At 38.9% G+C, this 27468-nt stretch overlaps 1 protein-coding gene across 1 annotated transcript; it reads left to right on the top strand.

Moving 5' to 3' along the window:
- Nucleotides 1–17: 17 nt before the first annotated feature.
- Nucleotides 18–26432, top strand: AK3 (adenylate kinase 3). The gene is made up of 5 exons (XM_061200391.1): nt 18–325; nt 12388–12507; nt 13467–13639; nt 14284–14402; nt 23452–26432. Exons 1-5 carry the CDS (start codon nt 175–177, stop codon nt 23570–23572), a joined length of 684 nt encoding a protein of 227 aa, XP_061056374.1. The 5' UTR covers nt 18–174; the 3' UTR covers nt 23573–26432.
- The last annotated feature ends 1036 nt before the right edge of the window (nt 26433–27468 follow it).

Below are 27468 nucleotides of genomic sequence, written 5' to 3'. Positions count from 1 at the left end.
GCGCGGGCGGGGCTGGCCGGGAGGCTGTCGCCTCACTTCCGGGAGCGCCTGGGCGCGGAGGTCGTCGCTTTCTCGCAGCGCTGCCAGCCGGCCGGCCCCGACCCGCGGAGCGGGTGGGCGCGCAGCCAGGCCGAAGCCCCACTGTCCGCGCGGCCCCGGCCTCTCTCGGCGGCCATGGGGGCGTCTGCGCGGCTAGTGCGCGCAGCTATCATGGGGGCGCCGGGCTCCGGCAAGGGCACCGTGTCCTCGCGCATCACCAAACACTTCGAGCTGAAGCACCTCTCCAGCGGGGACCTGCTCCGAGACAATATGCTTCGGGGCACAGGTAGGAGCCCGAGCGGGAGGGGTGGCTGTGCGCTGTCGCCCCGGTGGGGATTTGTGGGCGGAGGGACCGGGGCGCGGGAAGTGGGTCCCAGGAATGTGGGTCCAGGGGTGCGGGCGCAGCATCTCCCAATTGCCGCCGGGGGGGTGGGAGACCTCGGGCTGCTGAGCTACTGTTCCCCGAAACCTCTGGCCTCTGTGGATAGCTTCAGGTGGGTTATTGAGGGAAGGCACTAGGAAGTTAGGACACATTCGAAGTTCAAAGATTAAAGGAAACCACATGGCTTTGAGAGGTATGTCCAGCCCCAGTCGCAACTGCTCCTAAGGGTCCATGATCTGTGTGTGGCTTATTTTCTGCCTGCCCTTGCGCTTGGAGAACTGTTAGAGCTCTCTTTCTTTTTCTTTTCTTTTTTGTTTTATAAATTTATTTATTTATTTTTGGCCCTGTTGGGTCTTCGTTGCTGCGCACAGGTTTTCTCTAGTTGTGGCGAGCGGGACTACTCTTTGTGGCGGTGCTCGGGCTTCTCGTTGAAGTGGCTTCTCTTGTGGAGCATCGGCTCTAGGTGCGCGGGCTTCAGTAGTTGAAGTGTGTGGGCTCAGTAGCTGTGGCTCACGGGCTCTAGAGCGCAGGCTCAGTAGTTGTGGCGCACAGGCTTAGTTGCTCTGCGGAATGTGGGATCTTCCCGGACCAGGGCTTGAACCCCTGTTCCCTGCATTGGCAGGCGGATTCTTAACCACTGCGCCACCAGGGAAGCCCGGCGCTTTCTTTTTTAACTTTTTGTTTGTTTTTTAAGCGCTATGGAATTTTCTGGTTTTGACCTTTCCCCCATAATCTGAAGGCCAAGTATTATTTACCCTCGTTGCTGTCACAAAATTGGCTTAGATCTTTAGACACGAAAGCTGTTCTTGTGCATGGTTATCTGAAAGATTGTTTTGTTTCTCACGCCGAACAAATTCTTGCAACTCAGCACAAAGTCTAGTTAACAAACTGTACACTTTACAATGGGTGGATTTTATCTTATGTAAATTATATCTTAAGAAAGCTGTTTTTCAAAAGTAACAGCAAGGTGAGTTTTTTTTTTCTCTCAAAAGTGTTGACCTTTACTTTCCAAAACAAAGTCATTTTGAAGCTCCTTTTAAAAATTAGAACTAACCCCTTGCACAAGGTAAAAAAGGATTGGAAACAGGATGGAAGTACATAATATTAAAAGTAAAACTCTCTCTCATTCCCTGCCTCAGTCTCATTCTTCAGAGGGGAGCAGTGTCATGTGCTTGCTTTTAGAAATCTGTATTTGTGTATAAGCACATACGGTATATGTATGTCCCTTGTTTTATGCAATATGTAATCCTACTAAATATGTGTTCTGCCCCAGTGTGTTTTCACTATATCTAGGATATTTTTCCACACGAAAACACAGAAATCCATTTCATTGTTTAACATTTGTATAGATATCTATTTGCTGGATCTGCCATGGTTTATTTAACCGATCCCCTACTGATGGGTTATATAGGTTATTTCTAGGTGGGTTTTTTTTGTTTGTTTCAGAATACTGACATTCAAATGAAAAAACCGTTTTTAGCTTGTCTCGTGGCGTTCTTTGGTTTATCACCTAATCTGGTGAATTAATACTTTTATTTTTCTCTTCTAACATTGATCTTTAAAAAAATCATAAAGTATTAAACTTCAGAAGGTTAAACTGTTTGGCTCACTTCGTAGTGTTCTTGATGCAACATATTGCATTAGGTAACAATAAACAATCCCCAGTACTGCACCTGCTTGGGGCAAGATTATTCAAAGTGGCAAGGAGTAAAGAATACTTAAGCGATTCTCTGAAAAATAACTCAGCAGTGAGGCATAATTGCGTGTTAGAGAACACCTTCAGTGAAGAGTTAAAGATATGTTAACTTGGGAAAACAGAAAACATTGAAAAAATTAAATTTAAAGCAAATTAAGTAAACTTTTATTTTAAATTAAGAAACAACCCTCTTTGTTTATCCTTAACATCCCATGACAAGCCTGCCGTCCTCTTCCTGACTCCACAACATGAAAAGAGAGGCTAGAGGGAGGGAGGAGAGGATCACTTGGAAAGATGTGCAGCCTGCCTTAGCCGCCTGCTCCTTCTGGAGTCTCTACAGGCAATTCTTTAACAAAGAAAACAGAAGATGGAGTTGAGGGAGGTGTCATGAGATTGTTATTACAGATGTTCTGTATCTCAGAACTAAGAATATATTCTCAAAAAATATTTGTGAATGGATTGGATATTTCCCCCAGGATCAGAGCCAAAGGAGAGGTGTAACCTTTTATTTAAAAAATACTGCTTAATGTTTTTTGATACTAAGAGTAAAGTATATTTACTATAAAGTAAGAAAAACATGTCATGAGAGTATAAAAAAGAAAATTAAAGTCCTGTATAGTTCTACTACCCAGAGACAATTATAATTAACTCTTTGGTGCTTTTTCTTACATTCTCTTTTTCCTTTCTCCTTTTTCTTTTTGTTTCTTTTTTTTTTGTTTTTTTAAATGTATATTTATTTATGTTATTTATTATTTTTGGCTGTGTCGGGTCTTAGTTGTGGCACGCGGGATCTTCGTTGAGGCATGCAGGATCTTTCGTTGCAGCACGGGCTCTTCCTTGTGGTGCGCGGACTTCTGTCTAGTTGTGGAGTGCGGGTTTTCTCTTCTCTAGTTGCGGCGTGCAGGCTCTAGGGCACGCGAGCTCAGTAGTTGTGGTGTGCAGGCTTAGTTGCCCCGTGGCATGTGGTATCTTAGTTCCCTGACCAGGGATTGAACCCGTATCCCCTGCATTGGAAGGCAGATTTACCATTGGACCACCAGGGAAGTCCTTCTCATTTTTTTCTCTGTTGCATTTGTATGTCTTTGCAGACTTGTTATAGTCTAAATAATTGCTTAGATACCTTTTTCCACACTTACGTGAGCATGTTCACACATCACTAAGCAGTCTTTTAATTTCATCAAGATTGCACAATTGTTAATTGAAGCATTTTCCTATTATTATACACTTATGTGGTTAACCATTCTTTGTTATAATTAATACTGTTATGACTACCCTTGTACACAAACATTTGGCAGCATCTCTACTTATTTGCTTCAAATAAATTCCCTAGTGTTGAATTTCTATAAATACAGTACCATCAAATATGCTAAGGAAGGATGGTGCCAATTTACTTTCCAACCACCATTTCATGATGATGCTGTATTATGTAACCCATGGCTGTATTTTATAGCTAAAGTTTAAAATCATCCCAGAAGATGCGATAAAGACACTGGAAATATGTGGGAACCTGTTGACTGTAGCAAACCTGGAGTAACTGTAGACCACCATTGAACCCTGCAGTCAGGAAACTTGAGTCTGCCCCTTTGTCATTAGTCCAGCCCTCTCATTTAGAGATGAGGAAACTGAGTTCAGGAGAGGTTAAAGAACTTGCTCAATAATAAAAAGCAGTCACTGGGAGACAAAAGTGGACACCCAGGTATCCTTGTATGCCAATTAAATTACTGTCTCCATTATGCAGCATTTCCAAAATTGAGGTTCATGAGATAATTTTAGGTAGACAAAAAAATTTCTCAAAAATTTTTCTCAAAAATTAGATGCAAATGAAAAATCAATAAAATTTTTTATTTCAAAGTGTATTTGAAAAATGATAACTAGCACACCAACCCTTTAATTTTGTGAACATTATAGCTTATTAAATTAAAAAGCTGGACTTCCCTGGTGGCCCAGTGGTTAAGAATCTGCCTGCCAGTGCAAGGGACACAGGTTCTATATCCCTGGTCCGGGAAGATCCCACATGCTGCGGAGCACCTAAGCCCATGTGCCACAACTACTGAGCTTGCACTCTAGAGCCCGCGAGCCACAACTACTGAGCCCATGTGATTCAACTACTGAAGCCTACGTGCCTAGAGCCTCTGCTCTGCAGCAGAAGAAGCCACCGCAATGAGACGCCCGTGCACCGCAACAAAGAGTGGCCCCTACTTGCAGCAACTAGAGAAAGCCTGCGCACAGCAACGAAGACCCAATGCAGCCAATAAATAAATAAATAAGATTTTTTTTTTAATTAAAAAACTGAGTCACTTTAAAGAAAATTATATAGTAAATAATAGTTCAGCTATGGCAGAAATTGCAAGGTTGCCATGTGGTTGCCCAAAGTTTGAGAAACTGCACTGCAGCTTAGTGATTCTCAAAGACATTATCCTGGACTAGATGGCTACCCCTTTTGAATCTCATTTGTTCTCATTTGTAAGTTGGGGAAGTTGAACTCAGTAGGTAATCCTGAAAGCCTCTGTCAGCTCCGAAGGTTCTGTGTGTCTAACAAAACTTCTATTATGTACACACAGGCAGCATAGATGTGCCTAATTAGAATGATATTGACAGAGCAAATTATTTTTGTAATGGCAAAAATGTTGATTTGTATTGAAAATAGGCAATACATTTACATGGTTTTGAATTCGAAAAAATTTAAAAGGACATTTAGTGAAAAGATCCTTTCAGAGCTATTTCATGCACATACAACCCACAGTTTACCTATTCTTCCCTCTGTTCTTTTTTTCTTTTTTACACAAGTGATAGTAAACTGTAAGTACAGTTTTCTACCTTTAACAGTATTGCTTTCTGTGAGGATTGCTCCATTTCTTTTTTTCTAACAAGGTAAGTTAGTCCTTTCTAAAATTCCATGGCTAGAATCCAGGATAGGGACTTCCCTGGTTAAGTGGTTAAGAATCTGCCTGCCAATGCAGGGGACACGGGTTCGAGCCCTGGTCCAGGAAGATCCCACATGCCGCGGAGCAACTAAGCCTGTGCGCCACAACTACTGAGCCTGCGCTCTAGAGCCCACGAGCCACAACTACTGAAGCCCACGAGCCTAGAGCCCGTGCTCTGCAGCAGGAGAAGCCACTGCAATGAGAAGCTCATGCACTGCAACAAAGAGTAGCCCCTGCTCACCACAACTAGAGAAAGCCCACGCACAGCAACAGAGACCCAACGCAGCCAAAAATAAATAAATAAATAAATAAAAATTTATTGGGGAAAAAAAAGAATCCAGGATAATCCAGGCAGCTCATCTCTCCAGCTATCCATTCATTCATCCGTCCATGGACTTGTCAAGCACCCAATGTGTGCTGGGTACTGGAGATACAGAGACAAATATATTTCATTGCAGGTGCTCACAGTTGGAACATGGGCAGGCCGATGGCCATAAGTCTGCTCAGGCTGCCATAACAGAATAGCACAGACTGGGTGACTTAAACAATAGAAATTTATTTTCTCATAGTTCTGGAGGCTAGAAGTCCAAGATCAAAGTGACAGCAGGGTTGGTTTCTGGTGTAGCCTTTCTTCCTGGCTTGCAAATGGCCACCTTCTCACTGGGTCCTCATGTGGTCTTTCCTCTTCCTCTTCTTGTAAGGACACCAGTCTTATTGAATTAAAGTCCCCCTTTATGACCTCATTTAACCTTAATTACCTCCTTAAAAGCCCCATTTCTAAATACAGCCACATTGGGGGTCAGGGCTTCAACATATGGATTTTAAGGGACACAATGCAGTCCATACCAACATGTAAACAGGTAGTTTCAGCAGTGTGATAAGTGCTCAAACAGAGATAGGTCTGTGACATTATGGAAGTCCAGAGGAGGAACTTTTGGTTGCCTCGGAGGTTGAGGGACACCTCATCATGAAGGACCCTTTAAGATGTATCTTGAAAGATGAGTGAGAGCTTATCAGGCAACAGAGAGGAGAAAGAGGCTTGTGCAAAGGCTAGGAGGACCCAGAGTATGTGGAGCTCCTTGCTGGGGCCATGGTTTGAGGGTTGGGTAGAAATGGTGGGGAGGTAGGTGGGGGAGAGATAAGATGAGGCCAGACCCACTTGGACCTTTATACAGTTCTTGAGTTGAGATTCTATCCTGAAGCACAGTGGGAAGGGGTGGAATATAGACCTGGAATGGGAATTCTTTCTAGATGCTTCACTGAAGAGGAGTCAGATTGAGTGATGGTTGGAGGGAGGACCAGGGTCAAGGGATGTTTTGATTTTCAGTATAATTCTTGTGAAATATCCCATGCATGAAAGTATTATAATTTCTTTGATGGTTAGAAGAAGAATAAAATGAACACCCATTTACCCACCATCAGACAGAAAACCAGTACTTTTGGGGTCCCCATATGTGCCTACCCATCACATTTCCTTCCTGCCCCCCCAGAAGTAACCGCTATGTTGACTCAGTCTTTATTATTTGAGAAAGTTTTTTTTTTTTTTTTAAGCCCGTGATTGGGTGTAAAGCTATCATTTGACTCATTCCTGTTGTTTTCCTAGTTTTATTTTGTTTTGTTTCAACATGTTTTTAAAGTAAAGTTTTATGTACATTATAACAATGCTAAAAGCACTTTTGTCAGGAACTAGATTAATTCTCTGTAGCCCTTTCTCTTGGCATATATAAAAGAGAACTGTATTTACAGGTTGGTCAGGCCCTCTTTTGTACTTCACAGCTGCTCAAACAATAAGTTGTTTCCAGTTAGTTCGGATATGAGGTGTGGTTGGTTTGAGTAGTCTTAAGAGAATGACCAGATGTTAAAAGGAGATATAGAATTAAAAATGGTTTTTTGTGTAATACAAGCATCATCTCTCAGATTAATATTTCTGTGTTTTAGAATTTCTGATTATTATCCTTAAAATCAAAAGCTGGTTTTAACCCTTCCTATTCCCTTTTAACCTTCCTTTTCTGTTTTTATTTGTGAATAACTTTATAGAAAATCAGTTTATTTTGAATGATTTACTTTTAAACTAGCTTTTTGTGTTTTGTAGGTGTGGAAGCTCCCAAATTTGTTAATTTTTTGAATAAAAAAGGAAATAGTTTTTTTAATGAGGAGTCTATTTAGATATAACATTAAATTATAGGCAATCAAGGGAATAAAAATTTACTAAATGTCCAAAGAATATGCTAGACAAAAGTCCTTATGTAATTTTAAGAGGGAGTAAAAACTTGAAATGTAATAAACAAACTGCTTAGACTATGACGTAGAGAGTTGAATCATTTTTATTTTTCTTTTAAATGGAAGCATTACAGGCTTCAAATTTTAATAACTATTTGTGTTTAGTGATATAGAAAGTTGTTAGTGATATGAAAAAGATTATTAGACTATGCATGGGACTATCTACTCATAAAATATTTGGAGGTTTTTATATTATCAGTTTTGATGATAATTATTCCTGAGTAGTGTTGGTTTTATGAGTGGCTTTGTTTTTTCTTTTGTTTTGCTTACCAGGTATTTTTCATCTTTAATTTTTTTTTTTTTTTTTTGGCTGTGTTGGGTCTTCGTTGCTGTGTGCGGGCTTTCTCTAGTTGCGGCGAGCGGGGGCTACTCTTTGTTGCGGTGCGCAGGCTTCTCATTGCGGTGGCTTGTCCAGTTGCGGAGCATGGGCTCTAGGTGTGCAGGCTTCAGTAGTTGCAGCATGCAAGCTCAGTAGTTGTGGCACGCGGGCCCTAGAGCATGCAGGCTTCAGTAGTTGTGGTGCGCGGGCTTAGTTGCTCCACAGCATGTGGGATCTTTCCGGGCCAGGGTTTGAACCTGTGTCCCCTGCACTGGCAGGCGGATTCTTAACCACTGCGCCACCAGGGAAGTCCTACTTTTTTTAAAAAAACATCTTTATTGAGATATAATTCACATTACATAAAATTAACCCTCTTAAACTATGAATCAGTTTTTTTTTTATTACATTCAGAGTTGTGCAACCATCACCACAATCATTTTTAAAACATTTTTATCACCCCAAAAAGACACCCTATTCCCATTAGCAGTCACTCTCCATTTTCCCCCTATGCTCCCAGCCCTGGACAACCACTGATCTGTCTCTCTAGATTTGCCTACTCTGAACATTTCGTATAAATGGTGTGATGTAATACGTGGTTTTTTGTGTCTGGCTTTTTCCACTTAGCATGTTTTCAAAGTTCATACACTTTGGGACTTCCCTGGTGGTGCAGTGGTTAAGAATCCGCCTGCCAATGCAGGGGACACGGGTTCGAGCCCTGGTCCAGGAAGATCCCACGTGCTGCGGAGAAACTAAGCCCATGTGCCACAACTACTGAGCCTGCGTGCCACAACTACTGAGCCCGCGTGCCGCAACTACTGGAGCCCGCGTGCCTAGAGCCTGTGCTCTGCAACAAAGAGAAGCCACAGCAATGAGAAGCCCACGCACCACAATGAAGAGTAGTCCCCGCTTGCCGCTACTGGAGAAAGCCTGCGCACAGCAACAAACACCCAACGCAGCCAAAAAAAAAAAAAAGTTCATACACTTTGTAACATGTATCAGTATTTCACTTCTTTTTATGGCTAAACAATATAATTTTGTATGGATATTCCACATTTTATTTACCCACTTGTCATTTGATGAAGATTTGGGTTGTTTTCGCTTTTTGGCTATTGTGAATAATGTTGCTGTGAACATTCACATATAAGTTTTTGTGTGAACTTATGTTTTTATTTCTCTTGGAAAAATATACCTGAGTTGAATTGCTGCATCATGTAGTAACTCTGTATAAACCTTTGAAAAACTGCCACACTGTTTTCCAAATTGCCTATACCATTTATAATCCTACAAGCAATATATGAGTGTTTCAATTTCTCAACATTCTTGCCAACACTTATGTTTTTTTTTTTTGTTATGTCTTTTTGATTACAGCCATCCTGGTGAGTGTGAAGTGATATCTCATTGTGGTTTCCATTTGTTATTTCCCTAATGATTAATGATGTTGAGCATCTTTCCATGTGCTTATTCGCCATTCGTATATCTGTTTTTTTGTATTCAGATCCTTTGCCCGTTTAAAAACATGGATTTCCTTTTTAAATGCTGAGTCATAAGAATTCTTTAGATAGTCTAGATAAAAGTTCCTTATTAGATATATGATTTACAGGAATGTTCTCACATTCAGTGGATTGGATTTTCACTTTGGTGATGGTGTTCTTTGAAGCATAAAAGTTTTAAATTTTAATGAAGTCCAGTTAAGAGTTTTGTAGTTTTAGCTCTTACATTTAGGTCTGTGATATACATATTGAGTTAATTTTTTAATATGGTGTTAGGTAGAGGCCCATCTAACCTAACCTGTTCTTTTGTGTATGGATATTGAGTTGTCCCAGCACCACTTGTTGAGAAGACTATTTCTTCCCCCATTGAATTGGCTTGGTATCCTTTTTGAAAATCAATTGACCGTAAATGCGAGGGGTTATTTCTGGGCTCTCATTTCTGTTCCATGTGTTCGCACAAAAAGTTATATATGTATATTCATAGCAACATTATGTCTATCCTTATGCCAGTACAAACAGTCTTTTGAAATCCGAAGTGTGTGTCCTCCAACTTGGTTCTTCTTTTTCAAGATTGTTTTCAGCTATTCTGGATACCTTGCATTTCCATATGAATTTTACAGTCATTTTGTCAGTTTCTACAAAGACACCAGCTGGGATTTTGATAGGATTGCATTGACTCTGTAGATCATTTTCAAGGAGTCTTGCCATCTTAATATTAACTTTTCTAATCCACCAATATAAGCTATCTTTCCATTTAGTTAGGTCTTCTTTAATCTCTTTCAACAATGTTGTGGTTTTCAGATTACCGGTTTTGTGCTTTTATAAAAAAGTATATTGCTAAGTTTTTTATTCTTTTTGATACAATTGTAAATGGAATTTTCTTAATTTCATTTTCATATTGTTCATTTTTGTATACTTTTGATCTTGTACCTTGCAACTTTGCTGAACTCATTTATTAGTTCTAATAGTTTTTTAGTAGATTCCTTAGGATTTTCTGAATACAAGATCATGTCACCTGGAAATAGAGATAATTTTACTTCTTCCTTTCTGGATGCCTTTTATTCTTTTTCTGGACTCATTGCCCTGGCTACAGTCTCTGGTTCAGTGTTGAAATGGCAAGAACAGATCATCTTTTCTTAAGGCTATTCTTATACTTAATATAAAATTAAGTACTTTATTAGTTAATCCCATCATCTCAATCCATTTGTTGCCATTAGTTGAGGGCTTGGCCTGAAGAGTGAGAGGGGAGGGGAGGGACCAATACTAGTTTTAGGGACTCAGCCCTGGAGAATTACGATTTTCCTCAGTACTGAGTTTGAGCTCTATGTCCCCCAGAGCAGTGGTCAAAACCCTGACAACAGAGAGGTGCCCACATATTAAGTATGTGGACCTTTCCGAGAGGGTATTTTAGAGAGTCCTGGGTGCTCTCAGAACCCAGGGCCTCTTCCAGATGCTGTTTATAAACCCAAGCAGTACACCTGTCAAATGGCAGCCAATTTCCATGTAGTTAATGTGCTTAGTTAGAAGTCTGGTTTCATGAATTTGACAATTTAGGATATGTTCTGAAGTCAGTATGTCAATCCATACCAAGAATTATGAAAACAGTCATAAACTTTTTAAAAAAATTTTTATTGGAGTATGGTTGCTTCACAACGTTGTGTTAGTTTCTGCTATACAGCGAAGTGAATCAGTTATATATATACATATGTCCCCTCTTTTTTAGATTTCCTTCCCATTTAGGTCACCACAGAGCACTGAGTAGAGTTCCCTGTGCTATACGGTAGGTTCTCATTAGTTATCTATTTTATACATAGTATATATATGTCAATCCCAATCTCCCAATTCATCCCACCCTCTCTCCCTGCTTGGTATCCATGAAAACAGTCATAAACTTTGACTGTTTAATCTCTGAATCCTGGGAATTTATCCATCAGAAATAACTCAGAAGCCACCCCCAAAAAAAAAGAAAGAAAAAATAAAAAGAGTGTTAAGATCTTTAAAAGCAGAAGTGGTAGGGAAAAATCAAGACTAATTAAAAAATTTAAATGTCCAACAGTATATATTGACATGATAGAGTATATATTTTTTAATTTTTTTTTTAGAGGTTTTTTTTTTTGATGTAGACTTTTTTTTGGCTGCGTTGGGTCTTCATTGCTGTGCGTCGGCTTTCTCTAGTTGTGGCGAACAGGGGCTACTCTTCGTTGCTGTGCTCGGGCTTCTCATTGTGGTGGCTTCTCTTGTTGCGGAGCACGGGCTCTAGGGCGTGCAGGTTTCAGTAGTTGCGGCACGCGGGCTTCAGTAGTTGTGGCTCACGGGCTCTAGTGCGCAGGCTCAGTAGTTGTGGCGCACGAGCTTAGTTGCTCCGCGGCATGTGGGATCTTGCCGGACCAGGGCTCGAACCCGTGTCCCCTGCATTGGCAGGCGGATTCTTAACCACTGTGCCACCAGGGAAGTCCGAAAGAGTATATTTTTATCAAACATAGATATATACTGATGGAGTATTAGTTACCAAAAATGACTAAATGACTATATAAAATCACTGAAAAGTATTTACAAAATGATGCTAAGTGAAAAAAGAACACAAAACTATAAGTACACAGGTTTTTACAGTGGCATTAAAAATTCTGAATGTGTGTAAATAGTTTGGTAAGAGATGATGAGGAAATGAAAATACTGTTGTGTAAGAATGACATACAATTATAGGTAATATTTAAAAGTTGTTCATAAATTCTTTTCAGGTATTTTATTAATAAAAATGTAACATGATCACAGTGCTGATCTGGTCAAAAACTGAACTGTGACAGCAGCATCTCTTTCAGAGGATTAGAAAAATCTCTATAGTAACATGATTGCCAGCACTTAAACTGAGCCACTTAAAAATAATGACTATTTCAGTTTCTTATTTAAAAAGAAAATAATTTCCGTTAGTATATATATTTTTTCCCATAGAAAATTTAGAAAAACACAGAAAAGTGAAAATATGTAAAAAAAAAAAAAAGATAACATAATTCTATCACAGAGATGACTACTGCTAACATATTGGTTTATAGCTTTCCATTATTTTTATGTAATGGAGATTTTGAAATAGGCTTAGATTATTTTGTAATCTCTGTTTTTATCACAAAAGTTGATGATGCACATTTTCAAATGAGTGTGTTATCCAGGGGGCTTCTTTAGGTAACCAGTTTCCTAGAGGCCTAGAATGGGGTAGAATAGATACACTTGCTGACTTGCCTTTTTTCCCACCTCTGCTATAGAAATTGGTGTGTTAGCCAAGACTTTCATTGACCAAGGGAAGCTCATCCCAGACGATGTCATGACTCGGTTGGTCCTTCATGAGCTGAAAAATCTCACCCAATATAGCTGGCTATTGGATGGTAAGTGGAATATTGAGAATATTTCAGCTGCCCAAAAGGATGCGTGAAGACAGGAGAGTGAGGATTTCATGCGCTACAGACATGGATGGTGGGCAGGGGGCCTGAGTGCTGCCACTCCCCACCCTGGGGCCTTGGGGGCCAGTCATCTTCTCTGGCCTGCTTCTTTTTTTAAATGCAAAGAGGGAAGTGGACTGCATGATTTCTAAGCTCCTTCAGATATGACTTTTTGTTCCTTCCCCGCTTTTTGAGAATATTTAGGATAAGGGAGGATCACAAAAGAAGGAAGGCTGGAGAGTAACTTACAATCAGCTGTAAACATTCCCCAGCCAGAGGTGTGGCGGGATCCTTGAGGATATGTTGATTTTTAGTTTCTAGAGAGAGGTGTTTATTATAAGGAATTCGCTCACACAGTTATGGAGGTGGACAAGTCCTAAGATCTTCAAAGCGAGTCAGGAACCTGGAGACCCAGGAGAGCCGGTGGTGTGATGGTGTAGTTCCAGTCTGAAGGCAGATGAGACCCAGGAAGAGGTGATGTTTGAGTTTGAGTTCAAAGGCAGGAAAAAGCCGTGTCCCAATTGCAAGGCAGTCAGGCAGGAGGAATTCCCCTTTATCTTCTGGGGAGGCCAGCAACTTTATTCTATCCAGGCCTACCCACATTAGGGATAACAATCTGCCTTACTCAGTCAACTGATTTAAGTGTTAATCTCACCCCAAAAGACACCCTCACAGACACACCCAAAATACTGTTTGACCAAATATCTGAGCAACCTGTGCTCTGGACAAGTTGACAGATAAAATTAACTATCACGGTTGCCCTACAACTACAACAAGGTTGTCATCAGCCTTCCTGGTGTTATTGCTTTTGTTCAGATTGCTCAATATTAACTCATTTTATTCCTTCTCCCCTTTCTCCCCATGGCTCTTTCTTCCTTTGTTCATTTTTAATTTACTTTGTAAAGGTTTTCCAAGGACACTTCCACAGGCAGAAGCCCTGGATAGAGCTTATCAGATAGACACAGTGATGAATCTGAACGTGCCCTTTGAGGTCATCAAGCAACGCCTCACTGCTCGCTGGATCCATCCAGGCAGCGGCCGTGTCTACAACATTGAATTCAACCCTCCCAAAACCATGGTGAGTATATAGGGGGGAACTGACTTGGCCTTCCGCATAGCCAACTGTCTCCAGTCCTCTTGCACTCACAGATGACCTTGGATACCCTTGGATGACCAGAACTCCTGAGAGCATGTTCTCAGGTTACTTGCTGTAGTCTACTGGTCTAGTCCAGTCGGCTTGGTAGTAAAGGCATCCCCAGGAGCAGCGGGGGTTTGTTATTCCTTCAAAAGCATGTATTGATTTCCTACTCTGTGCCAGGGAGTGTGTTAGAAATTGGGGCAGTAGGGATTAACAACACCTTGGGTTATTTAGGGCTTGCAGTTGAGATTCCCAGTCTGTAGCTGAATCTTTTCGTATATATATGTTTTTAATATAATATATATAATAATATATAACATAAATATAATATATAATATAAAATTATCTGGAGGCTGCTTAGAAAACCTTTTGCTCTAAAGAGGTGATTGACACTGTGGAAATGATCGTGGGGTCTCATGGCTCTGTGTTGCAATGACCTGGATTTGGATTTGATTCCATTTATTTAAAAACACATTATTGTTTGGTGCTTGCATAGATGTCTGTTTAAAAATCAGTTAACTACCTATAAAAATATCCTTCAAAAATATGATATTTGATGCCAGCATCTTCTAACTCCCATTTAGGGCATTGATGATCTGACTGGGGAGCCTCTCGTTCAGCGTGAGGATGATAGACCAGAGACGGTTGTCAAGAGACTGAAGGCTTACGAGGCCCAGACAGAGCCCGTCCTGGAATACTACCGGTGAGTTGGTCACTTTTCACAACTTCTCTTGTATGATGAATCACTAAATCATTTTCTGATTATCCATGCTTTATAGCCAAAATGCTAAAATACCAGAAGATCCAACTCAAATTGGTTTAAATAATAAAGGAAATTTATTTGCTTGTGTAACAGAGAAGTCCAGAAGGTAGTTTGGGCTTCATTTGCCCCTAGGTTTGATGAGAATTTTGCTCTTCTCTCTGTTTTGTATTGGCTCTGTCTTTAGGCTTCCTGCATAGTTATACATGGTTGCCAGGAACAGCCACAGCATTCTCTTTATGAAAGGCTGAGGGGTCACCTTTCCCCCAGTGAACAAAAGCCTTAGATTGAACCAACTTGAACAGCCACTGTGGTCAGGGAATGCTTTGTATTCTAAGCCTAGGTTACTGCCCATTCCTGAACCAGTCACTGGGATGGGAGAGATTACACTCATTGGTCCACACCCAGAGCAGGGAGTGGGTCAGTCTCACCCAAACTCTGTTGTCTAGTGGAGGGAGGGCTGGAATGAATGCCGGGGAGGCAAACCTAATGGTGCTCACTCCCTGTGACAATAGAGGACACTACAGCACAGAAGACTCTCAAAGGACATAATCCTCAGGTCATTTATTTGCCAAACAGTCTTTAGAAGTTTATATTCAAACATAGTTTTGTTAACTCTTAAGGGAATTCATATCCCACCACAAATATGGGAACTCTACTGGATTAATAATTGACTCAGGCTAAGAAACAATTCCGTTTCTTTACTCAGCCTTCCCCTCTCCTAACAGAGGATTGGTTACATTCACTTTCCTTTCATTCATTCACTTACTGAAAAATGACTCAGCATTAGGACAGGACAGTGCTGTGGTTAGAGCACAGACTGTGGAGCCAGAGTGCCTAAGTTCAAATCGCAGCTCACCATTTATTAACTTGACCTTAACCTCTTGCTTAACCTCTGTTTTCTCCACTGTAAAAGGGGGATGAGACTAGAGGGTTGAAAGATGGAGTTAATATGTGTAATTCTTAGAATTGTGTCTGACACACATTAAGCACTACATGATTATTAGCTATTATTATTGTTGTTGTAATGGGGTAACTATGCAGTGAATTCTGAAGCAGTAGTCTCCAAATTATTTTAATAGTTATTTCTGGAGGGTGAAATTACAAGGAAGTAGCTGTTACTATAATTTTGTGATTGATTATATAAAGAGCCTGGCTCTGCAGATTACCAGCTGTGTGGCCCTGGGCAAGGTGTTTCAACTTCTGTGCCACAAATTCTTCATTTGTAAAATCAAAGCGGTATTAAATAGTACCCACTTTATAGGGTTGTTAAGGGAGTGAAGTGAGAGAGCCCCTGTAAAGACTTACAGCAGTCCTGGCACTGTTAAATCGCTCAGTGGTAACGATTATAATTTACTCGGTTGACACTGTGCTAGCTAGGCCCCTGGTCCACACAGATAATTAGACCCAGTCCCTGCCAGCCCCAAAGAAACTCACCTTCTTTATGAGGCAAAGTGCTAGGTAAACAATATTCATCATACAATGTGATACATGCTTATGTGAATCAGAGACCTAATTCACCCTAGCTTAAGCAGAAGGGAAATTTATTGGTCATGTAACTAAAGGGTCCAAAGGTAGATGGTTTGGGTCCAGGTGTTCAAACAGTGTCATCAGGCCTCAGTCACTCCATTTCCTTGTGTTGGCTTCAGTCTCAGGTGGGCTCTCCCTGTGTGAGCCCCTCAACATTCCAGCTCACCTCCTACCAGTTTATCTACCCCAGCAGAAAAGAGAGCCTCTTTGCCTGCAAAAGTCCTGGAGTTGACACTAACTAGCTCTGATCATGTCCATCCTTGAGTCTGGGAAGTAGGGACAGTACCATCTGAATCTCATGGACTGAGTTTGGTGAAAAGGTTGTTTCTCTAAAAGACGTTTGTTATTCATTCAAAAGTAACCAGAAGAAGGGAGAACACGTTGTTGCTGAGCAGATAACAACACTGTGAGGCTATTAACAGAGGTAATAACAGAATGCAGTGGAAATACAGTGGCTGTAGGGATTAGTTCTGTAAAATGTGGGAAGGGAATTTGGGGAAGACTGTAGAGATGAAGTGTATGGCCCGAGTCCCTATCTCAGGAGGTACCCTAGTCTTTCTCGGCTTCTGGCTTTTGCTACCTCTTGCCATCAATCAAAGCATTTCCGTCTAAGCTCCTGCACAAAGAACTAGGACTAGACTTAACCAACAATTAAAAGTGGTATTTGCAGCAGCCTTAGTGAGAGTCTGCATTGTTATTTTAAAATACCGACAGTTGTACTGTTGCTCTTAAAACTCTTCTCAGCTGTGGGACATCTGATAGTGTAATTAAGTCTGTGTTTACAAGCAACATGATGCTCTTACTTTTTAGAGGACCAATAACTGAAGCTGGCTCCATTTTATTACGTAGAAATTAAGGTGACACATGTTTGTCCAAGGTGCACAGCTTTAGGACTGAATAGGTGCCTATAGTTGTTCCTTCAGTAATTAACCCACTTCTGACATTGGCTTGACTTTAAGGTGGCTCTTCAAGAGGCTTACAACAGTTAAGAAGCTTGTTCTCTTGAAAGCTTTACAAGATGTCTGTGAATTTAGAAGCAGGAGGGCTTTAGCAGATGTTTCTTACCAAGAAAACAGTGGGAATTATTTAACTTAGTCTTAACTGGCAAATCTTATGAGGTATCCAGAAAGGAATGCTTTTGTTCCCAGTGAAACATCTTAAAATCTAGTGAAAAGGTTGCAGAAGTATGACAGATCCTGGTTTCAGAAAGTAATAAACCAGAGTTCTTCATTTGCTCTTCTGCAGCCTTTAAGCCGGTGTGTATATGAGTAGCTGGAGGAGGAGGGTAAATGAGAGGAATGCCAGAATCTCTGGCAGGAATCTGTCTGTTTTGAAAAGCAACCCCTGGATTCTGATACTTCTCACCATTGAACCCCCAGGAAACTGGAGTGAATAGACTTTGGCTGCTGGCCTGGTAACAAGCCAGACAAATCTGCCTGGGGAGAAATGGAGAAACCCAATAGGAAACACAATAAAAACAACGTTTTAAAATTCCCTTTTCCCTAAAATGCAGAAGGAGAGCATAGAGAAAAAATACACCAAGTGAAAGAAGGAAGGATAATCAAGTATTAGAAAGCTGTCTTGCAAAGGGGTAAGTAGACAAAGAAAGCCAGGGATGTTCTGGTGTTTGGCAGGACCTGTGTTTGGAAACTTACTACCGTTTCGGTGATTTGGGTTATTGCTTTACATCCCTAACACATAGTTTTATCAGTAAAATAAGGAAACTTGAGGTCTAAAGAGGATTAAATGAATTATTAGCACTTAGCACATGCTCAAAAAATGATAGGTGCATCTTAAAAGTGACCATTTGTGTTAGCCAGAGCGCACAACTGAAACCAAAATCTAGGTTTTCCAATACCCAGCCAAGTGCCTTTCTCTCTTGATCACACAGACCTATACTTACTGACACCCTTAAATCTACACTATCATCTTTTAAGAATCATTTTGAAAAGCTCATTAGGAAAACTCAGACCTGTGGGGTTTTTTTCTTTCATTTTTTAAAAATTGAAGTATAATTGACTTACAATATTATATTAGTTTCAGATGTACAACATAGTGATTCAATATTTTTTATTAGAAAATGATCACAAGTCTAGTTACTGTCACCATACAGTTATTACAATATTATTGACTATGTTCCCTATGAGGTATATTACATCCCCATGACATTTATTTTATAACCAGCAGTTTCTACCTCTTAATATCCCACACCTATTTCCCTTATCCCCCTGTATCCCTCCCCTCTGGCAACCAGCAGTTTATTCTCTGTATCTGAGTCTGTTTTTATTTTGTTATGTTTGTTCATTTGTTTTGTTTTTTAGATTCCACAAGTGAAATCATACAGTATTTATATTTCTCTGACTTACTTCACTTAGCTTAATACCCTCTAGGTGCATCTATGTTTTTGCAAATGGCAAGATTTCATTCTTTTTTTTATGGCTGAATAATATTCCATTTTATATACATACTACATCTTCTTTATGCATTCGTCCGACACTTAGGTTGTTTCCATATCTTGGGTATTATAAATAATGCTACATTGAACATGGAGGTGCATATTGCTTTTTGAGTTAGTGTTTTTGTTTTCTTCGGATAAATGCCCAAAAGTAGAATTGCTGGGTCATATTGTAGTTCTATTTTTAATTTTTTGAGGAACCTCCATACTGTTTTTCATAGTGGCTGCACCAATTTCCATTTCCACCAACAGTGCATGGTGGTTCCCTTTTATCCACATCCTCACCAACACTTGTTATTTGTTGTTTTTTGATAAAAGCCCTTTTGATAGGTGCGAGATGATATCTCATTTTGCTTTTGATTTGCATTTCCCTGATGATTAGTGATGGTGAACATCTTTTCATGTGTCTGTTGGCCATCTGTATGTCTTCTTTGGAAAAATGTCTGTTCAGGTCCTCTGCCCATTTTTTAATCAGATTGTTTATTTTTTTGATGTTGAGTTGTATAAGTTCTTTGTATATTTTGGATATTAACCCCTTATCAGATAAATCATTTCCAAATATCTTCTCCCATTCAGTAGGCTGCCTTTTCGTTTTGTCGATAGTTTCCCTGGCTGTGCAAAACCTTTTTAGTTTGATGTAGCCCCATTTGTTTATTTTTGCTTTTGCTTCCCTTGCCTGAGGAGACAGATCCAAAAAAATATATTGCTAAAACTGATTTCAAAGAGCATACTCCCTCTGTTTTCTTCTAGGAGTTTTATGGCTTCAGGTCTTACATTTAAGTCTTTAATCCTTCTTGATTTTGTGTAAATGGTGTGAGAGAGTAATCCAGTTTGATTCTTTTCCATGTAGCTGTCCAGCTTTTGCAATACCATTTACTGAAGAGGCTGTCTTCTCCCCATTGTATATTCTTGCCTCCTTTGTCATAGATTAATTGACCATACAAGTGCAGGTTTATTTCTGGGCAGCTTATTCAGTTCCATTGATTTATGTATATGGATTTGTGCTAGTATCATACTGTTTTGATTACTGTAGTTTTGTATTATAGTCTGAAGTCAGGGAGCCTGATACCTCCAGCTCTGTTCTTCCTCAAGATTGTTTCAGCTATTTGGGGTCTTTTGTGTATCCATGCGAATTTTAGAATTATTTGTTCTAGTGCTATGAAAAATGCCATTGGTATTTTGATAGGGATTACAGTGAATCTGTATATTGCCTTGCGTAGTATGGTCATTTTAACAATATTGTTCCAATCCATGAACATGGTATATCTTTCTATTGTTTTGTGTCTTCTTCAGTGCCTTATAGTTTTCTGAGTACAGCTCTTTTACCTCCTTGGTTAGATTTATTCCCAGGGTTTTTGTTTTTGTTTTTGTTTTAATGCAATTGTTAGTGGGATTGTTTTCTTAATTTCTCTGATAGTTTATTAGTGTATAAAAATGCAACAGAATTCTATAAAAAGAGGGAGAGGACTCAAATCAATAAAATTAGAAATGAAAAAGGAGAAGTTACAACAGACACCACAGAAATACAGAGCATCCTAAGAGACTACTACAAGCAACTCTATGCCAATAAAATGGACAACCTGGAAGAAATGGACAAGTTCTTAGAAAGGTATAACTTTTCAAGACTGAACCAGGAAGAAATAGAAAATATGAACAGAGCAATCACAAGTAATGAAATTGAAACTGTGATTAAAAATCTTCCAACAAACAGAAGTCCAGGACCAGATGGCTTCACAGGTGAATTCTATCAAACATTTAGAGAAGAGCTAACACCCATCCTTCTCAAACTCTTCCAAAAAATTGCAGAGGAAGGAACACTCCCAAACTCATTCTATGAGGCCGCCATCACCCTGATACCAAAACCAGACAAAGATACTACAAAAAAAGAAAATTACAGACCAATGTCACTGATGAATATAGATGCAAAAATCCTCAACAAAATACTAGCAAACAGAATCCAACAACACATTAAAAGGATCATACACCATGATCAAGTGGGATTTATCCCAGGGATGCAAGGATTCTTCAATATACGCAAATCAATCAATGTGATACACCATATTAACAAATTGAAGAATAAAAACCATATGATCATCTCAATAGATGCAGAAAAAGCTTTTGACAAAATTCAACACTCATTTATGATAAAAACTCTCCAGAAAGTGGGGATAGAGGAAACCTACCTCAACATAATAAAGGCCATATCTGACAAACCTGCAGCAAACATCATTCTCAATGGTGAAAAACTGGAAGCATTTCCACTAAGATCAGGAAGAAGACAAGGATGTCCACTCTCACCACTATTATTCAACATAGTTTGGGAAGTCCTAGCCATGGCAATCAGAGAAGAAAAAGAAATAAAAGCAATACAAATTGGAAAAGAAGAAGTAAAACTATCACTGTTTGCAGATGACATGATACTATACATAGAGAATCCTAAAGATGCCACCAGAAAACTACCAGAGCTAATCAATGAATTTGGTAAAGTTGCAGGATACAAAATTAATGCACAGAAATATCTTGCATTCCTATACACTAACAACGAAAGATCAGAAAGAGAAATTAAGGTAACAATCCCATTCACCATTGCAACAAAAAGAATAAAATACCTAGGAATAAACCTACCTAAGGAGGTAAAAGACCTGTACTCAGAAAACTATAAGACACTGATGAAAGAAATCAAAGATGACACAAACAGATGGAGAGATATACCATGTTCTTGGATTGGAAGAATCAATATTGTGAAAATGACCATACTATCCAAAGCAATCTACAGATTCAGTGCAATCCCTATCAAATTACCAGTGGCATTTTTTACAGAACTAGAACAAAAAATCTTAAAATTTGTATGGAGACACAAAAGATCCTGAATAGCCAAAGCAGTCTTGAGGGAAAAAAACGGAGCTGGAGGAATCAGACTCCCTGACTTCAGACTATACTACAAAGCTACAGTAATCAAGACAATATGGTACTGGCACAAAAACAGAAATATAGATCAATGGAAGAGGATAGAAAGCCCAGAGAAAAACCCACGCACCTATGGTCAACTAATCTATGACAAAGGAGGCAAAGATATACAATGGAGAAAAGACAGTCTCTTCAATAATTGGTGCTGGGAAAACTGGACAGCTACATATAAAAGAATGAAATTAGAACACTCCCTAACGCCATACACAAAAATAAACTCAAAATGGATTAGGGACCTAAATGTAAGACCGGACACGATAAAACTCTTAGAGGAAAACATAGGAAGAACCCTCTTTGACATAAATCACAGCAAGATCTTTTTTGATCCACCTCCGAGAGTAATGGAAATAAAAACAAAAATAAACAAATGGGACCTAATGAAACTTCAAAGCTTTTGCAAAGCAAAGGAAACTACAAACAAGACGAAAAGACAACCCTCAGAATGGGAGAAAATATTTGCAAACGAATCAACGGACAAAGGATTAATCTCCAAAATATATAAACAGCTCATGCAGCTCAATAAAAAAAACAACCCAGTCAAAAAATAGGCAGAGACCTAAATAGACATTTCTCCAAAGAAGAGATACAGATAGCCAAGAAGCACATGAAAAGCTGCTCAACATCACTAATTATTAGAGAAATGCAAATCTAAACTACAGTGAGGTATCACCTCACACCAGTTAGAATGGGCATCATCAGAAAATCTACAAACAACAAATGCTGGAGAGGGTGTGGAGAAAAGGGAACCCTCTTGCACTGTTGGTGGGAATGGAAATTGATACAGCCACTATGGAGAACAATATGGAGGTTCCTTAAAAAACTAAAAATAGAATTACCATATGACCCAGCAATCCCACTACTGGGCATATACCCAGAGAAAACTGTAATTCAAAAAGACACATGCACCCCAATGTTCATTGCAGCACTATTTACAATAGCCAGGTCATAGAAGCAATCTCAATGCTCATCAACAGACGAATGGATAAAGAAGATGTGGTACATATATACAATGGAATATTACTCAGCCATTAAAAGGAATGAAATTGGGTCATTTGTAGAGACGTGGATGGATCTAGAGACTGTCATACAGAGTGAAGTAAGTCAGAAAGAGAAAAACAAATATCGTATATTAATGCATATATGTGGAACCTAGAAAAATGGTACAGATGAACCGGTTTGCAGGGCAGAAATAGAGACACAGATGTAGAGAACAAACGTATGGACACCAAGGGGGGAAAGTGGTGGGGGTGGTGGTGGTGGTGGGATGAATTGGGAGATTGGAATTGACATGTATACACTAATATGTATAAAATAGATAACTAATAAGAACCCGCTGTATAAAAAAAATAAAATTTAAATATTCAAAAAAATACAACAATTCTCTATATTAATTTTGTATCCTACAACTTTACTGAATTCATTTATAAGCTCTAACAGTTTTTTGGTGGTATCTTTAGGATTTTCTATATATAGAATCACGTCATCTGCAAAATGACAGTTTTAGTTCTTCCTTTCCAATTTGGATTCCTTTCCCCCCCCCGCCCTTGTCTGATTGCTGTGGCTAGGACTTCCAATACTATGTTAAATAAAAGTGGTGAGAGTGGGCATCCTTGTCTTGTTTCTGATCTTAGAGGAAATGCTTTCAGCTTTTCACCATTGAGTATGATGTTGGCTGTAGGTTTGTCATATATGGCCTTAATTACATTGAGGTATGTTCCCTCCATACCCACTTTGTTGAGAGTTTTTATCATAAATGGATGTTTAATTTTGTCCAAAGCTATTATGTATCTATTGAGACAATCGTATGATTTTTATTCTTCAATTTGTTAATGTGGTGTATCACATTGATTTGTAGGTATTGAACCAACCTTGCATCCCTGGGATAAATCCCACTTCATCATGGCATATGATCCTTACTGTTGAATTTGGTTTGTTAATATTTTGTTGAGGATTTTTGCATCTGTGTTCATCAGTGATATTGGCCCGTGATTTTCTTTTTTTATGCTGTCAGACCTTTTTTTGTTTGTTTTTCATCCTTAGGAAAAAAGGGGTGTTGGAAACATTCTCCGGAACAGAAACCAACAAGATCTGGCCATATGTATATGCTTTCCTACAAACAAAAGTTCCACAAATAAACCAGAAAGCATCAGTTACTCCTTGAGGAAAAGTGCGTATAACTAGTAAGATGAGCAGAAGTTCCTCGTCTGTGCATTTAGAAGTTCATTGTCCTAAGACTCTGGCATGTATAAATTCTTTGAAAATTGTGTGTTTTATTTCTGCTGATTTTATTCTGGAAATTAAGGATGTGCCAATGAGTCAGATGTCAAGATTCATCTTTTGAAATGTCTATTGTGTTCTATCCAATTATCTTCTATGGATGCACAATTAAAAAACATCAGAGATGTCTAACTAAACTTTTGAAAATTACTGACCATAATTAAAAGAGCAGTTGGTAATAATCTAAGTTTTGTTCGGAAGAGAAGTGGTTGATAAAGTTTCCTTATTTTTCTTGAAAAGTAAAAAAAGAAAAAAATTCCATGTCACTTGTGCAAAGTGTCTTATCAGAGGCTTTTGTGTAGACTGATGCTAAAAAAGAGATCTCTAGCACTGTGGTACACAGTTTTGTGGGACACTGTGTCTACAGAATTCCAGAAAAAAAGCAACGGGATTTACAGATTAGTTGCAAAATGCAAATTCACTGCTGCCTTTTATTGACCTAAAACAAATAGACTGCCAGATATTTCTCCAGCAACATGGGTTTATTCGAGATCAGCAGATAATTGCAATTTGGGGTCTGCAACCGTGGTGAGCCATGTGCAAGTCCTCCTCACAGCAAGGGAAGGAGAACGCTTTTATAGAGAGAAAAGGAAGTTGGGAGGGCTATAGTAAACAAAGAGTCCGTGGCTTTTCATTGGCTGAGTCCTTGCCAGGAAACGAGAGTCTGTCTTCTTCTGTTGGGCTCTACTGTCTTCACAAGTCATGAGAGCTCCCCCTTCTGGTCTCCTGACTCTAATTGAGGTGTCTATTATTTTTTTACACTTTATACTAGCAAACTTATAGTAGCCATATATGCTATATTTTGTTGTTAAACATACTTTCAGTTTACTCCAGATTTTCAATTTGCTATAAAAATGTATCGATTAGCATATAGGAAAATATATTTTACTATGACTTATTTTCTTTTGAAAATAGTTGTGTACTGAGGGATATGATTTGTTAGAAATTGACATCATAAGTTCTTGCAAAAGCACCAAAGTTGAATTTTCAATAGAATATGTAATTAAACTCTTATGTTTTCAGGTGTTACTCAGGTTAAGAAATGTGTGCTTTAGGATCTACTTGCCAGTTTCTCTTTTTGATCCAAATGTATGATCTGCCTTGATGAGTAACAAATTAAAGAGAAAGAAAGAAAGAGAAAGCGAGAGAGACAGAAAGAAAGAAAAAAGCATAAGAGAAAACCCATGGCACTACGTAAAATAAGCATACTTTTTCATTAGGAAATCGATCATGTTTGCCTGGGGAAAATTCCCTTGACATAAATAACAATCATAATTAGTAAAGGTGTAGCAATTAAAAGGATTTACATGACATGTTAAAAAAACAGGAAACTGATTGATTTTGCTTGGAAGAGTTCTTTATTCCTAATCAAAGAAGTTGACACCTGCTAGTGTTAACTGCTATCCTACCTTAATGGGGAAGAATTCTGCCGGTGAATGTAATCTGAGCAGCCATTTTAAAATGAAAAAGATTTGATTCCTTAGTGGGGCAACGGGATGCGTGCTTATACAGTGGCCTGGTAGGAAGATCAGGGCAATGAGAGGTGAAGGAGAAATCCGACAATATCTTCAATCTCTTACTTGGTGCTAGATGAAATGAAACAAGTCATCGTATAAGCAATTATTAACTGCCTTTGAAAATTTGGCCCATTTTATTCTAGGCACTGAAAATACAAATGCCAGCAAGCGATTCTTACATATCTTGTGGGGAAAAAAAACTTACTTTTCTTAGATTTTTAAAAATTCAATATTGATCTTTCAAAAATGTACCAAGGCTTTAAAAAAGTATTATGGTAAACATTTCATCCTTCACAAAACTTCCTTTAATGCCTTATTTGAATGTTAATATTATGTGCATTCTAAAAATGTTGGGAACTACTAAACTTATGAATTATCAAACATACATTAATATCAGTGTATTAGAATTAAATGAAAATTTAGAACTGTGGATATTACTTTGTCTTTGGTAATTCACAGGGCCCACTCTATCTCACCTTCCCTTCTGCTGCCCTGATGTCTCATTTGCTTCTGAATTAGTGTCTGCTTTCTAAATAATCATTGTCTTAAAACAGTACTGTTTTAGGTACATAGGCTGGTTTCATTTTACACTTTATCTCCTGCCATAGTACTGCAGCCATACTGGCCTTCTTGACACCTTCAGGAGATTTGGAAATCAAAAAGAGGGATAGAAGAACATAGCTATGAAAATTAAGACCCTTCTTCCTGTGATCATTCCCTCCCCACTCCCAAAACAACCCAAAGTTTTGCACATACATCCATTACTTTGGGAAACGCCTGCACTATTACCAAAAGAATTTGTTTTCTGCTATAACTATCATTATGATTTATGTGTCACATGAAAATATGTCTGGAGTTGAATGCCATGGCCAGAAGCTACTACGCCTTAGTTAAAAGCTAATAAGACTTCAACCCATTACCTTATTTTCTAGAGTACCACAAGTTATTTTGGTACACCTTTCATAAGCAGAATGTGCGGTGGGAAATGCAAAGTGGCAGTTAGTACCATCCAGAAATCTTATTTAATTCCATTTGAAATAGTTCAGATTTCTAAACCCTACCCCACAGCTGCTTCCCCTCCAGCTATTTACAATGGTATTTGAGCAAATTATTTTGGACATTCATACTTTGTGACAAAACTTACCTATGTTAACAACAAATCATGGTAATTATAGACCTCAGATTATATTAAATTGCTGTAATACTGTAACCAACAGCAATAAATTTGTATTTTAAAACATGTTTGTAAGTTGTCTTTTCATTAACAAAATATTCCAAGACACTGGTAAACTGCAGAAATAGCCTTCCTATCTTTCCAATTCAAGATTCTGATTTTAGAAGTTATAGTTTAAAATTTTTTATTTTTATTTTTTAAATGGGATTTATTTATTTATTTATTTATGGCTGTGTTGGGTCTTCGTTTCTGTGCGAGGGCTTTCTCTAGTTGCGGCAAGCGGGAGCCACTCTTCATCGTGGTGCGCGGGCCTCTCACTGTCACGGCCTCTATTGTTGCGGAGCACAGGCTCCAGACGCGCAGGCTCAGTAGTTGTGGCTCACGGGCCCAGTTGCTCCGCAGCATGTGGGATCTTCCCAGACCAGGGCTCAAACCCTTGTCCCCTGCATTAGCAGGCAGATTCTCAACCACTGCACCACCAGGGAAGCCCTATAGTTACAAAATTTTAAACACAGAATAGTCTAGCTGTGTTTAAAGCTTCTGGTAAAAGCCCATATGCTTTGTAGAGTCCACACCCAGCTCTAGCTTTTTTTTTTTTTTTTTTCTTTAGCTCACTAATGATCACGTTTTTCCATATAGCATTGAGTAAAAAGTTAAACTGTCGTGCATGTCAAATTGCACGACAAAGTGTAAATCAGTCTGGTGATGTCATATTTTACCAAAGGACTCTAAATAAGTGTTTGAAGAGTAAACAGCATGACAAATCATGCCATTTAAAGAAACAAGTGAAATATGTGAGAATTTTAAAAAATCATTTTCATACTTAGAAAAGATCAAACCTTAAATCTAATTCTTCAAGGCTTATGAGAATGGTTTCAACTGCATTATTAGATGGTAAGCAATTCATAATCAACTTTTATTCATCTTTGTACCCTCCCCCCCAATTAGCTTACATAGTAAGCAAGCAAATAAATACTTATTAGATGAGTCAGCTTCTTAGAAGACCTGTGAAATAGTACGTACATGTCCATTACAGATGGGAAATGAATGCATAGACTTTTAAAATGCATATGATACAGTAGCAATGAA

The sequence above is a fragment of the Eubalaena glacialis genome, chromosome 9 (assembly GCF_028564815.1).
Source record: "Eubalaena glacialis isolate mEubGla1 chromosome 9, mEubGla1.1.hap2.+ XY, whole genome shotgun sequence".
Lineage (NCBI taxonomy): Eukaryota > Metazoa > Chordata > Mammalia > Artiodactyla > Balaenidae > Eubalaena > Eubalaena glacialis.
The sequence above is the reverse complement of the archived record's forward strand: the minus strand, read 5'-3'. Positions and strand labels throughout refer to the sequence as shown.

Bases quoted from the DNA above. Each gene is read 5' to 3' on its own strand.
- AK3 (XM_061200391.1), top strand. From the start codon at position 175: ATGGGGGCGTCTGCGCGGCTAGTGCGCGCAGCTATCATGGGGGCGCCG. The intron at 12,508-13,466 runs GTAAGTGGAATA...TACTTTGTAAAG, and splicing joins ATATAGCTGGCTATTGGATG to GTTTTCCAAGGACACTTCCA. The intron at 13,640-14,283 runs GTGAGTATATAG...ACTCCCATTTAG, and splicing joins TCAACCCTCCCAAAACCATG to GGCATTGATGATCTGACTGG.